This window comes from Silurus aristotelis (genome assembly GCF_946808225.1).
Source record: "Silurus aristotelis genome assembly, chromosome: 15".
Classification (NCBI taxonomy): Eukaryota; Metazoa; Chordata; class Actinopteri; order Siluriformes; family Siluridae; genus Silurus; species Silurus aristotelis.
The window spans coordinates 15308748-15324421 of record NC_139588.1 but is presented as its reverse complement, the minus strand read 5'-3'; the positions used below and the strand labels follow the sequence as shown (position 1 = coordinate 15324421).

General features: G+C 39.4%; 1 protein-coding gene across 10 annotated transcripts in view; it reads right to left on the bottom strand.

The window, feature by feature from the left end:
- Window positions 1–15674, bottom strand: part of nhsl1b (NHS-like 1b) — a 106070-nt gene that overhangs the window by 30185 nt on the left and 60211 nt on the right. The window contains exon 1 of one of the 10 annotated variants that reach the window (XM_083562221.1): window positions 11793–11889. The exons of 8 other annotated variants lie outside the window; for them this stretch is intronic. In XM_083562221.1, coding sequence (XP_083418347.1) covers window positions 11793–11808 — 16 coding nt within the window. In that variant the 5' untranslated portion in view covers window positions 11809–11889. Of the gene's footprint in view, window positions 1–6011; window positions 6363–11792; window positions 11890–15674 lie in introns of those variants that run through there. One more of the 10 variants, XM_083562215.1, reaches the window with a different exon arrangement.

The window sequence follows — 15674 nt, the reverse complement described above, 5'->3', positions numbered from 1 at the left end:
ACAGAGAGCAGTTAACTCTCAGATCTCAGTGATGCAGGATTAACCACAGGAGGTTGAGTCTAGCACCATCTAGTGACTAACCGACAGTATTGTACAGTATTTTGTGTCTGTACTTTACTGAGGTATTTCCAGTTGGGGCGACTTTTACTTTAACTTCAGGACATTTTAAAGTCAAATATCTTACTTTTAACTCAACTACATTTAAAAAAAAGCGGTCGTTCGTTTTTATTTATGAGTGGATTAAAAACTGGTCAAGCGTGTAGCAAGCCACCAATCAGGGTCGAGCGTGCGCTCCGTTTTAAGCTCTTTTTGATTGCCGCTTGGTGGTATCTACTCATCACCGTCAGTTCAGCGTCAGTTCAACAGCAAGCAGAACATTTAGAGAGAAATAAATGATGGAAGAAAATCCTGACTCGAACTCGCTACAACACCCGTGGCCTTATTTGCGTGATTTTATGTGTAGTAGTTAAAAAAAGATTTTGGGCTCATGATAATTGTAATAGATATCAATTAGTGTTCGACTCGTTAACATCATTCTATTAATAGATCGGTGTGTTAAGAGTAACTAGCATCGATTCACATAAACTGAGTTGATAAGCAAAGAATCTTGTGCCAAAAATAATAATAGGAACATTATAGCCATAATAAATCATAGTACTTTGGATACTTAAGTACATTTAAGAGGCAAATATTTTTGTACGTTTCCTCAAGTGAAAGTTTAAACAGAGCTTTTTTACTGAAGTAATATTTTACAGAGTGTATCTCTCCTTTAACTGAACTACATGGTTTGTGTACTTTGTCCACTACTGTTAACAAGCTAACACTGAATGCTAATCACAGTAGACACAAACCTGTTTATCCATTTAACAAAACGTCCATTTATCAAGTTGTGAAATGAAAAGGAAAAAGTGTGCTAGTCATGAGTCAGAACAGCTTCAAATCTCTGGACCTATATCTTCTTTCAGAAAAAATATCCCCTCAGCTGGTGACTTGAATATGGTGGTGGTGTGTCACTTCAAAATCTCTCACACGGGTTTAGGTGGGTTGAGATCTGGGAGGAGAGTGTGAGAGGATTCTTTTATTAATGACTAGTCTATATCTTTCTTCAGGTATTAAATACAGTAGTGGGTTCAACCTCCAGAGGTGTGTGTGTGTGTGTTTGTGTGTGGGGCCCTGTGCCATCCTAATGAATTTACCATTATGGGCTGGCTTGAAGTATATGTTGCCATGACATTATGAGTCCATTAGTACAGGGAGAATGACGAACACCTCTTTAAAGCACACTACTCGTCCTCTTTTATTTCATGGTCAAAATACCCCCAAAGACCTTTTTATTTACCCCACCTTTTTACTAGTCTTCTTTCCTTTCAGCAGCTTCATTAACATCCTCGTCCATTGATTCCCTCGCTAATGTCTTTTCGTTTAGAATTGATCTGATAAATGGTTTTGGCGAAATATATAGATTTTTTTTCCACCCAGGTCATCATATGCTAAAAAGGAAGTTATTTAGATGATTACAATAAACAGAAAGAGGTTTGAAACATATTAACAAAATGATGAATCACTGAGTGTGGACAGAAGCTTTCACACTGCCACAACATCTATCAAAACAACTTGCATCTGATCCACGTCTAGTCTAGTTGGGCTGTGAGGGTATCATATGCAAAATCACAGAAATACAGCTGTTACTTATATAGACAACCAGCTGTTCTAATGGTATTGCTCTTGTAACCAGTCGAAACGGTAAACACGTGACAAGTCTCCCAAGCTACTTAGCGAAAAGCAGAGATCACACTTTCCATAATGAGTCACCTCTCTTTCACAATGCAATTTAGATCCGGCCCATAATAATCCACTCAAAGCTTCTTTATGCTCCAGAGACTGCACCTTGTACAGGTCAATTAAGCCTCTCTGACCTCTAATGGTATTTGGGAGAACGCTTGGAAATTCTGATTAATTTTACAAATTCTACATGTCAGAGCCACCTGAAACCTGATGTCTGTCCTTATTAAAGCCATAAAACTAAATCCTAGGCCTCTGCCTGAGTTAAATACTGACAACTGCTTCAGAGTTTATCAGCAACAGACATCTGAGACTTTTTGCAGTTTTACATACGAAAAGTAATGAGCTTTTCATCATATACTTGTCGCCAGTAGAGGGCAGAAAAGACTATAAAAACCAACAAACAAATCTTATCTCACTGATAAAGAACAAAAGAGGGAGGGGAACCTGCCTATAGTAATTAGATTAGAAGTGTGATAAGATGAGTAAAGAATGAATCACCATCTACTTCTACTGCCACAAACAAGTGCATGTCAGAAAATCTTTTTTTCTGCACTAGTTGTAAAGTGGGTCCCATCTGTCCCCGAGATCTGAACGCAGCTGCTCTGTGTACTGGATAGCGCTTCAAAATGAAATGACTTTAAATCCTAAGTTCCACAGAGAGACTCATCTGCCAAACACAACTCGATTACAGAAGCTGTGATGGAAGACAAGCTCTAGTCAGAGCTGTAACTAAATTAACTAGGTCAGATAGACTTGATTAGAGTCACTCTAACCATGATGAAGTGGGAGTAGGTGACCGAGTTAGCGCTGGGTAGAGATTAAAAACGAACATACTAACTAAGTTACGCTTTTTCCCGACCACACAGCCGAGACAAAATCCAACGACGGAATTACCAGATCACGAGACGCTACAGAATGTCTCAATGCAAGCAGTGATTTTAAATGATCAGAAAGAAGCTCAGATGTACTAATGCTCAAAGAACGATGGGTCAATAAGGATCAATAAGATGGAAATGTATTGATCAAACTCGCCTGCTAAAATCCAAATACGCTGGAAGTGCTCATAGGATCGTATACATTCTGGTATACAGACTGCTACTATACACCATTTATTCTAGTCTTGTAAACATCAATTTTATGGTGCCATGTTCAGTCCGCATGATCACCCCAGCAGTGTGAAATTAGACTTATGGATATGGACAGGGGTTTATAACTAACATTTAACAATTATACATAAAAGCATGTAACTGGACGATTTACGTAGGGTCTGCTATCAAACCTATGATGGTTCATGATTAGAAAATGAGAATTGCTGACTTGCACGTTTATCACCTCTGGTACAGTTTCTTCCCCTTAGTATTTACATAGAAATACTTTTTCAGATCTACCAGTGTACGACGTCTTCACGGAAATGTCTACCGATTGATGGACGTCTACCATTATACATCTCACAAGGACACAGGAACATACTGCTGAGAAACAGAGAGAAGAGAGGGAAAAAAACAGCAGAAGACAGTGTCGAGATTATGGAAATCCACCTGTTCTTGGTGAAAGAGGTAAAATTTCAAGCTTGCTTTGTCTTTTGTTTTCACCCAGTATCCAGTAGGGGATATGGAGCTGGCTGAGAGGCTGCAGAAGGCACCATGGAACAATACACTTTTGTCATGGTGCTTAACCAAAATTGCAAGAGTTAGTCAAGCAAAGCAAAAGACCAGGAATTTCTTTTCACTCCTTCTCGGCAAGGGGTCAGAACTCCCCCATCGTTCCTCTCGCACTTTAGGCCAGCTATCAACAATAGGAAAGGCGAATGATTTCTGAAGTGCACCTCACCCTCCTCCATGCCCTGCCCCTGGATCCTCCCTGTGCCACATGCGGCAACATGAAGAGATCAGTGCTGTGGTTTCACTTCTCCTGCTTAAGCTCACTATTACTTGAATAGCAAAGACTTCCCATAAAAAAACGAAAACTAATTCTTAAACAAGAGGAAGTGATCGACTGATGGGCTGAATCAAGGAAAGCAGCACTGCAGGTTGCTGTCCTTCCCCACCTCTGAAAGACAAATATGGGTCAGAATCAGAATGCTAATGATGCTAACAAAGGTTCTTAGTCTGGAGTCTTTAGTTTGGTGTCTTTAGTAAACTGCTGATCACTACTATTGACCAGACTTACAAATACGAACATTTTGTCCCCCCAAGTTTGTTTCTTAAAGAGAAAATATTGACAAATATGCTGCACTGATGTTGAACACATTCAATGTACACATTTTTCTCACTCTAGTGAAACGATGTTCAAGAGTAAATAATAATAATAATAATAATAATAATAATAATAAAACTAATACTAATAAAACAATATTGAGTATTAATAGCGGTTGTTTGTGTAGGCACATATGCTCAATAGTAGTTTAAGGCTCTTGATACTGCATTTTTCAAGCTGTTTTCCTGTTCTGTCCATCCCCAAGGAGATACTGCAGGAAGACAAGTCACCATTGGTCAGAATGCTTAATAAAAGCTGACAAAAATCAATAAAAACACCTGCTCTGTGTCTGAAACTGTCAAGCTCGCTCAAATAGGCCGAGACGAATGCTGACAAACAATGTGGAAATGGGACAAGTGTTCATGAGCACAAGCTCGCTGTCAGTAATAAAGGCACTGGAATGCTGGTGCATTCAGAACCCACTTCAGTGAGGAGCTGAGCGGCATCACTGCACTGTCACAGTGTATTAGCTCAGCGCGAGACAGACACACAGAGCCGCCCTGTTCGCATATCCACCCGGAAAAAAACAGGATTAACATACTGACTACCTACAGCACCTCAGTCAGCACTTTGTACCAGAGGTTAAGCTATTACCATGTTCGCCGAACTGGGAAAATCTTCAGCTTGGAGGACGTTTCCTGGCCAAACAACGAGCTGCTTTCTTCTAGCTTGTTTCACAGGGGTTCCACAACAATAAATGAATTAATCTAATAATAAATCAAATGTAGAATCTTTAATAACTGAAAATTTCTTGGCAAGCGACGTGTGTTCTTTCTTGTGCACGTGATTAGAACTTAATGCTACACATCCGTGTGCTGCAATGACCGCATACATAGTGGAGGCAAACTAGCATTGTGTCTCAAATCTCATACGAGTTTTAGTAGCCTCATATTGGCCCTAATGACCTCATCAAAAGCTCTGTTCTGTGTATAGAAATAAAGTGCTTTTGAATATAAAGTCAAAATTTTCAACTTAAAATCCATCCCATGACAAACACAATCATGGAATCATGATTTTATGTTTAACTAGGAAAGTAGACAGACAGGGATATTAGGGCTCTAACATGCCATCTGGTGGACGCAGCTTTTAATCCTCCTGATGTACAAGACTAAAGAGTGACTGTACGAACAATGCAACTCAGCTTGGCGCTGCTTAACCCAAAATCGTGTTTTCATTCAAATTAGACAGACATGCACATTTCTCATAAAAAAAAAAAGGAATGTAAGAACATTTACATTAGCTACAGGAAAACCTTGTAGGTCATTTTACAAACCCTTTTCATAAGCTTCATATGAACAAACATATCTACTCTCACGGAAATATTCTTCCCAGCCAGACTCGCATCGACATTTGTGTACTTCACATTAAGTGGGAAATGAAACAGTAAATCATAAATGGCCAGTGTCCAGTCCCTATGTGTGCTCATTCAAAGATCAATAAACCACCTCTGACTGAAGAGCTAGTGAATGAATCTCTCCTTATGGAGAAGAGGATGGGACAAGGCCTCGGAGGGGTTAAACAGGAGGGTCTCCAGAACCATTGGAAAGGTTAAAGGCCAGCAAATCTGATAGGCACAATCTGTGCATGGGTGGAAGGGACAAAAGAATTCACACAGATGTTATTCCTAATGAAAATGAGTAATGTCAGGAATATCATCTTTAGGAGCTTTAGTTCTATTCAGAAGGCTTGAGTTCTATTTATTTGTTTCCTTATTTGTTCCATATTAGATTTATTTCATGATGAATGCTGCAATACGGAGTTATTGCTTTGCACTGTATGTATGAATCATCATGATGAAGAAAGTATACAGGCCGCACGTGTGATGCCAGATCAGGTGCAAAAGCTGGATGACGAATAGGACAGCATGAAGATATCTTAACTATTGACCTTTTTGGTTAATATTCTACTCCAATGTTCCAGAAAAAAAAAGAAATGAAAAGAATACTTCACAGCATTTGACAATCACTTACAGTAAAAGCAGGATCTGGATCTCCTCTCTCTGCAGGACTGAGTGCGTCTGAGTGAATACTCCTGCTCTCCTCTGCCCTCCGCTTTTAGAATAGGTTTACTGCTCCACAGTGACGTGTGTCTCTGGTGGACTCTGGAGGTCAGCATTCGGTGTTGGAAGCTGCACTCAGCTCGGAGGCTACAAGTGCTGCCCACCTTCGAAGCCTGGTACTGAGGCAGGGGCTGAGCATTGCCCATCTTCTGGCTGGGTGGCTTGGCGTGACTGTCCTCATAGCAGGCCTTAGAAGATCAGGCAGGCACTGGACATTTGTTAGAGTGCAGCAGGTTCCTAAGGCCTAAAGGGTGGTCCTAATACTCAGCCCCTCCTCCCTCTTTCCCACCCTCCTCACCGCTGTCCCCAACTACCCCCTACTCACTCCAGGCTCCAGGAGCTGGCTAAACAGCCCACCAGGGACCCTTCTTCAGGATCCTGCTTACTGCAGCCTCCAAAAGATGAGCCCTCCTCCTCCTCCACACTCTTCTCACTTGAATGGAATTGATTTTGCTAAACAAAAGAGGCCAGTGCACGGAGTGTCGGGTTACATGCAAAACCAGCATTTCCAAAACAAACAGCAGCTACTCCAAACCACGCACAACTTTACAAGTACAGCGTTCTGGAAATAGTGGACGAGCTGTGTGCAGGGCTAGACAAAAATAATTACAGCTCAGGATTCCACGACCAATGTGAAACTATGGAATTGCACTCTACTTCTGCATCCATGTTTCTTATGTTGGACATTGATCCAAGCTGACCATCAGTCTCTCTGTCCCAGTGCATGCTGGTCATCCTTTCTGGTCCTGTCCAGGGCTAATCTCTTAACCCAGATTAACTGCCCCTGTTTATGCATACACACACACACACACACACACACACACACACACACACACACACACACACACACACACACACACACACACACACACATATAGATGTCATGAAGATTCAGGTGATTAAACTCAAACACAAGGGTAAGGAAAAACGCACATAATTACACACACACACACACACACACACACACACACACACACACACACACACACACACACACACACACACACACACACACACTCACAAATAAAATCTGAATCTCCTACTCAAATCTCTGAGTGTATAAAGACTAAAGTAACAGCTGTACCAAAAGAGAACATTTCAGACGCTTCATTGAACATGAGCACATTATCACCTGGACTAATCTAAATACAATCTGATTACAGTGTTACATGGGGCTGCCCTGCAGATACACACGTCTGCGTCGACCTGAACACATACGCATCCAGACCAAGCCGCACCTTGTGAGCATAGGATATATTTTTCACAAACAGAACCCAAGTATAAAACCTCTGACATGACCTGAAAAAGACGGCACTAAAACCAACTGCTCCCTCTGCTGGTCAGTCATATCACACACCAGCTGTCATCCAGAGACGTATTATAGTATATGTATAATGAATATATTGCAAGGTTTGTCTTGAGCTCATCATTTGGAAGTTGATGAACGCATCATTACATCAACATGGCCACTCACACCATTTACATGACATTTTGCTTCACTGCTTTGAATGGTATAATTTGCTGTGGACCAATCAAGACAATGCTGTTTTGAAAAAAGTAAAAACAGCACAACCTTGATTACTATTATCTGCTAGCTTGTTTCAAACAAAATACTTTTTTTCATTGAGAGCTTTAGCTTTTCCCCCCTCACCTTTTGCCACTCGAACGCACCCAGCTTGAAAAGTACAAGCTCAAATCTTATAGATAGAAATGACGCTCACGTTCATCTTTTGCCTAAAACTCTCATATACTACAGATGTACTTTAGGAGAAAAACACCCTGGCAAGACACAATGAGCAGAGCATTCACTGTCCATGGAATTAGCTCATCTGCTACAGAGTAGTGCAAAGCCATGATAACAAAACCAGGAGTCTGGTGCACAGCCATAATGTATGGGAGAATGTGTGAGCTGTGTGTAGCGTTCACACATCTCTACATGTGTGTGTACAAGTTACTCTGTGTCTGATCCTGACTCTGAGCTTGTAGCCAGCCACATGCAAAGCTTTGACTTGATCCATTGTGAATATTGGGGGTGTAAGGGTACACAAAATTCACGGTTCGAAACGTACCTCGGTTTTTAAGTCCCGGTTTGTTTCAATTTCGGTACGGTTAGGGGGAAGAAATGCAAAACATAAAATTGTCTTTCTTTTTTTTCTTTTTTTTTTTTTTTTTAATTAACGCAGTTTATTATTAACATTAGTGAACATCAACAGTTTACACTTTTAAAACAATTTTAAATAAAAATGACTGCTTGGTTTAACTAAAAAATATATATATAAATTTTTATTTTATAAATCAAATTAATGCAATACACTTTTTATTATCTCAAGTAATCGAATAAATTGACAAAAAACTTAACTGATTAAATAAAATGAAATAAATAATACAAATAAAATTACATGAAATAGTTTACATTTGTTAGACTATATTTGGCCAATACAGATGTGTGTGTGTGTGTGTGTGTGTGTGTGTGTGTGTGTGTGTGTGTGTGTGTGTGTTTACATTTGATATTGAATTTTCTAAAAATATGTTCTACTTATTACAGCATCCTTCGTTCTTTCATTTCCTCAATATGCGGAATTGTCAGGTTTTTCTCCTTTTTAGAGGATTTCTTGAAGCTGCCGTAAAAACGTTGCTGATGACAGGAAGCGGCAGTGATTTTGCGTGTGCGTGAAACAAAATGGTGTTTCCGGTATGGAGTGAGTAGCCACAGTGACACTGCATTTAGTCGGAGACTAAACAAACTTGCGTTCGGCCACTTAATATGTATGTGAGGAAACTCAGATTTTAACTATGTTCCGCACGTAAAAGGGTTGTATTCGGTACATATGTGCACCGTACCGAAATCCCTGTATCGAAATAGTTCGGTAAGGATACATGTACCGTTACATCCCTAGTGAATACTATAAAGACTGTACCTACTAAAACAGTATATACCCCTTGGTTTGAAAGAGGCAGATGTAGAGTTCAGGGAGTTATGGTCACGGATGATCCGCTGTGGTGACCGCTAATGGGAGAAGCCGAAAGAAGAAGGAGAAGAAGAAAAAGAAGAAAACAGTGTATACCCCAATCTCACTCTTTCTTCAACAGATAATTACACTTTAATTACATACAGAATGAAATACTGAGCTTGGACTCAGGCCACTTGAGGCCTATTAACAGTGCAGGTCTTGAGGATCATACATGCATCTGACCTGAAGCAGACTTTGTGAAAACATCATGAGGAGTGACTCTGTTAGTGGTTATGGTAGCAAAAAAAAAAAAGCCAAATCTAAAAATGAACAGTTTGAGTCACTCTGTTGTTTCACGTGTCAGGTTTTCAGTGCTGTGTGATTAGACTGCAAACGGTGCTATATTTATCCCGAAACTGCCATTTTTCCTTCCGCTCCATTTCACGTGTGGAAGTCGCACTTTTTTTCTGTTATTTTCACATCTACTCAGAGTCACACACAAATTAAAGAGGAAACGTACAGTCTCCATCTCACACACCTTCACCGCATCACTAATACAAACGCCCAGATGCATACAGCACTGACGTCATTTACCGAGTTTTTTTCTCCATATGGGATATTATTATATACAAGATGTTCCAATAGATTTTGAAGCGTTGCTGTGGTTTTAACTCATTCAGGCAAAGAGGTGTTGGTAAAGTCAGCCACTGATGTAGGATGAGGAGGCCGGGGGTGCAAAGGTGTTCATAGTAGGGTTAGGATAAGAGCTCTATAGCAGGCCACTCAAGTTCTTCCACTTCAACCCATGCAAGCCATATTTTCATTATGCTGGCTTTGTGCACAAGGGGATTGTCATGCTGGAACAGGTTTTGGGTCTCCTAGATCAAACTGAAGGGAAGATCTAATGCTATTGCATCCAAAGACATTTTATACATTTGATAGTTTTATACAGTTTCTTAGGTACCATGCATCTAGGTGGTTAAGGCATTGAACTTTGGATCTGAAGATCATGAAATCAAATCCCAGTCACACTAAGATGCCTCTCCTGGGCCCCTGAGCAAGGCCCTTAACCCCATAGTTGCTCAGTTGTATGAATAAGATAAATGAAAGTCGCTCTGGATATAAGGGTCTACCAAATGCTATAAATGTAAAATGTAAATCTAGAGTAGATAATCCACTGTAACAAAAATGTTTTTAAGGACCCTTGGAATTATAATCCATAGGTCGTCACAATTGTTGGAACGTTAAAACACATTAACATACACAATACAGTCGATATGACAAGTAATGTAGTGTATTGTGTTCATACAAAAGATGTGGCAATACAACTGGAATAATCTTATGGTTGAAAAGTTTTAATGCCAATCATTTTTTTCCTCATGATCGTGTCTTTAGATTTCATGATATACTGGAAATATCATGAAATATGACACCCCCCCCCCCCCACATATCTTCCCACACCAAACCATGTTATTTACATTCACATGGTTCATGAGTCAGTGTGGAGAACTCGGAACATCTGCATTACAGTATCGACTTAATTTCAAGCGAAAATCGACACAAAAACATGTCTGTCCATGACTCAAGGACAGATAATCAGTCGCCAGCATAAGCTAAAGGAAGTTTTAAGATGATTGTATCTGATGTGTAAAAGCAGACTGAGTCATAGTTCGGTGAGAAAAACAAGTATTCAGTTAATGTACTTTTAAAAGGGTGAGAGAATTAGTTGGCTTTGAGGACTCTCAATTCAAAAAGGCCAAAAAGATTAAAGCTTCACTGGCTAAATAAATATACAAATCGACTGTAGAGAGGGAATTAGATGAAGCATGGATGAGCAAAGAGCTGCTGCATGGGGAGCAGCTGTGCAGAAACAACACCATGTGTGCAACAACTGTCAGCACCTGACACATGTTCACACACAACAGTTAAGCATAACCCTGGTTCAAAAAATACCCCAAAATACAAATCTATTGCAGTAAAGAACAATTTAAAACCAACATTTCTGCTCCGGCACACACTTTTTTTTTTTTACAATCACGATCCCTTCTGATTTTAAAGGATAACACAGGTCCACATGTCATCATTTTGGTTTGGTCACTAGATTCATTCTTCAGCTCTACCCACAGACACATCCTTATTCAATGTTTAATGTATACGCTTCTTAGTCTGTGTGTCAAAAACTTCAATTTATTAATCAATTATCAGCTATAAGTAAGTGAATTTGCATATTCTGTGATTAATTACTAATTAATAGAAAAACATTGCTTTGAAAGATCCCCGAACCCCATATTCACAACCTCACCCCTCTCAACCACACCAAGCAAACTGAAACTTTGCTATGCTACAAAGAAAATGTATATATAACTGACCGCATGTAAAGCAGCAAAGCAGTTTGTCATTGTGAAGTCTATTAGTCCGCAGTGTTGCATGCTGAAGGCATCTTTGTAATTTATGACTAAATGCACAACATATTTACACAGTTTATTTTCGTGTCTTTATTGGATCATTATTGAGTTTACAGTACAAAATATACAAAATTCCTTCTGAAAATTCGAACTGTTGAGTCAATGGATGTCTCTGCCCCTTCTGCTACACTGAGTTCGGCTAAACAGGCAAAAGCTCAAACATCATTCTCATTCAAATTTCCCCAGCGGTTTTAGGATATAATTCAGGTATTAACATAACCAGCACTTGCGCTAAGAGAAAACGGCATATATGATTAGACACAGCTATTGACTTACCTTCCACACAGGACATGGCTCTTGCTCTTTGCTGACATATTCAACCACTCACACACACACTCACACACACACATACATCTCATTGATTCACTGTTTCTGTTCATTCTTGCTTCCCATTTACCAAAGACACACCCCTAGATACCTCCCTCTCTCTCTTTCTCTCTCTCTCTCCCTCTCTCTCTCTCTCTCTCTCTCTCTCTCTCTCACTCACACACACACACACACACACACACACACACACACACACACACACACCCACACCCACACCATGGCATCCAGCCAGCCCAGGAACCACAAAAACACTTGGCACAGCCTCCGTTTTCTTTCCTCACAGACCAGCAATTAAATTATGTTCCCTTTATCAATTACATTTTATTCAGATGTCTTTACTGTCAATCAATTTTACTAACCCCACTCGATTCCACTCGATTGTGACACACTGAGTCAACAAAATTAGGCTTATTTCTGATTTGTTGCAGTTTATACTCTATATGCTGTGTTTACGTGTGCTATGAAACCACATTTAGCCAGCAGAGTTTCTTGTCTAGGCACTACGGTTCTGAAATGGACCCCTTATCCAACATGGGATATAAAAATACTATGTTTCGTTGCCTGAAAGATCAGTGACGTGCATGAGGGTGCCGTTGAAGGAAGCAAAAACGTGGAAACTCCAAAGACATTCTCACCTTCAGCAACCAGCATTCCCAGGCTGATCACCTGCTCTCCCTTCTTTTCTTTACCCTTGAGTGGTGTTAGTGTTCTCTATGACTTTAATCGAAACGTGTCATGTAGCTGAAAAATTATTCATCATTTGGGCTGTGTGCCAAAAGTCGACTGGTTTCTGCAGACATACATGACTAAGATCAGCCTGGCGTTTTACAACAGTCAGAAGTCAGAAGATGCTGAGTAGTAATTAGTGAAATCAGCACTAGCACTGTGAGCACAAGAACCTATAATAGGCATCGATTTCCAGTGAGCCAATCAAATAACCTGGACAGAGAATGACCAAAACTTGCTGACAGGACAGAAAAAACACCTCAGAAAATGAAGACTAAAAGAAATACTGAGAAATGACTATGTTCAGAATAAGTTCAGCCATTTTGCAGTGAATACTTCAATCAAATAAAAATGATAAGTATGATGCATGTCAATTTTTTTTTTCTCTATAATCCACAACAGTATTTACTATCAAGTATAATATACAACATAACAGGGTTACGCAGTTATAGATAAATATCCATAGTAGGTTTTTTTTCTTGCCACATGTGCATTATAGCACAGTGAAATTCTTTCTTCGCATATCCCAGCAATGTTAGGAAGCTGGGGTTAGAGTGCGGGGTCAGCCATGACACAGTTCCCCTGGAGCACAGAGGGTTAAAGGCACAAGAATAGCAGCGTGGCAATACTAGGGCTTGAACCCCCAACCTTCTGATGAATAACCCAGAGCATCCCCCAGATGCTGTTATTCAAGAACATCCCAAATTGTGTTACTCTTACATTTACATTTACACTTATGGCATTTGGCAGATGTCCTTATCCAGAGCGACTTACAATTATCTATTTTATACACAACGCAGTTGAGAGTTAAGGGCCTTGCTCAAGGGCCCAGCCTGGCTAAGTTAAGATTTCAACTAATGACCTTCCTATCTGAAGTCTATTATTTTAACCAATGAGCTACACGTTATTTTTTTTTCCATTTATAGCAATGACTCGTGTCTAAAGCTGCAACAACTAATCGATAAAATTGCTAAAAATCAATAATGAAATTCTTTGTCAACGAATGCCGTTATCGATAAGTTGGGCTGCTCAAGTTACGGTTTAGTGTGAGGTTAGGCTCATGCAGCCGCTCGCGAAAAAGCAGAGAGTACAGGGTCAACCGGAAGCAAGAAAAAGTGTGCCCAAGTCATCCAAGGCTTTTTATATTAAACGCTACAAAGAACACTGTAACCTGCAAGTTATGCAAAGCGGCGCTTGTGTGGTATGGAAGTACCACAGTGATGCACAAGCACATGGTGTTACAGAAGGCAAAACATCAGCATGGTGAGCAAAATTTGTATAATCCTCATCATGTGAAAATGGTGTAGTTTAATGAAGTGTAATTGTGTAAACTGTTTGTTTGTAACCTCAGGACAGTCGCACTGGATCTGTTCTGTCGTGACTCAGGTTGCACAATCAGTTCGCTCGCAACATATCGATGGATTCAATTAAAACGGTGTGAACAAACACTACATCTAAAAGCAGCAAATAACATAAGTAGTAAATAATTAAATTTTATTCACTGTTGTGGTTTTTCGGTGAATGTGTATGCATTTATACACCAATGCATTTTTCCCTTTTTTTAATAATCAAGTCTGTTGGCCTGCTGCGTTTCTCCGTTCAATTCTCTTTTCATAGCATTTGTCTGCTACAACAGCAACTTATCTGTTGTCGAACGTGATTTTCTGCGGCTTTACTACGTTTAAATGCTTGTTTTCAAGGTTTGTATTTTTAGTTTGTGCATATATCATTTAATTATTATACAAAATTAATTATATATTCTAACTGCTTATATCTGTATTTTTTTACCAGGTTTTTACCAAAACAATTTTGTATTATATTTTATATAGATTTCTTTAACCATGGTTGTCAACTTGTCATCTGCCACTATTATTAAAAACAATACAAATGTTGATTTATACAAACTGCTTCACCTTGCATACTCAAATGCTCAAATTAGTCAATTAATTGAAATAAATAAACAATAACCATCCGATTAATTGATTATCAGAATCATTAGTTGAAGACATACTCATGTCATATACTCTGTTCTGAAGACTCTCCCATGGAGAAAATCATGCTGACACCAGAGACTCCTGCTAAAGATGCCAAAGATTTATATTCATTCAAGTGAGAATCTGTCATAATAAGTCCCTGTGAATTAGCAGCTATTCTCAAATCAATCATGTATTAGAAAAAGTGAATGAATATAAATTATATTTTTATATAATATATCCTTTGATTCAAAAGTAGAAAATGGGGCGGAGTCAATATTTAACGGTTTGCCATTGCGTCCAGACAAATCATTTAAGCACATCAGTTGTGTTGTATATGCACCACTGACTCAACAAACCCAATAAACAAACAAACAAATACATACACATAAACAAGCATTGTAGCAGAATTCACACAAATGAGGTAGAAGGTCCTGAAAGTGTGTAGAATCCACAGCTATAGAAATCAGTCAGCACCCCAGAATCTAACTCAATCTTTGGTCATTGGGATTTCAACAGGGGTCATACACTCCAAATTAAACACGCAATACTAAACAGGATTTGTGAAACGCTGCTGCAACCTTTTATTGCATGAAGACTCGAGGGTTCTGACGCATGTCGTTCCCGAGTCTGAAGACATATAAACGGATAAACCAAATGGCATGATGTCGGTGTAGAAAATGCTGTTGGATTGTTGCAGTTTGACTCACAATGGAAAGATACGGTATGAATGCACGTAACCGAAACAGTGTGGACTTACGGTACACCCTGCAATTTGTAATCAGATAAAATGTACCTGCAAGCAGAGGCAAGCCACAGAGAGGAGCTTATCAGGGCTGAACTCTGTCATGCCATGATACACAAACAAAACAGACACAGCGTTCAGTATCGAACTGTCTAGTCTAGTTTGTATAGTATAGTATAGGAAGTGCTACTGCTTCGTATAATAAACAGATTTTGGTCAAAATAAAAAATTATATACGTTACAAAAAACTTTACAATTACCCCTGAAAGCATTTTGCCGGTTTTGTCTCTGGACATCAGAGCACAATATGACCAGGACTTCAGAAATAATTCGGAAGATTTAGAGATTAACTTACCTGAAATGTTTCAAATAATAACCGGCAAGCAG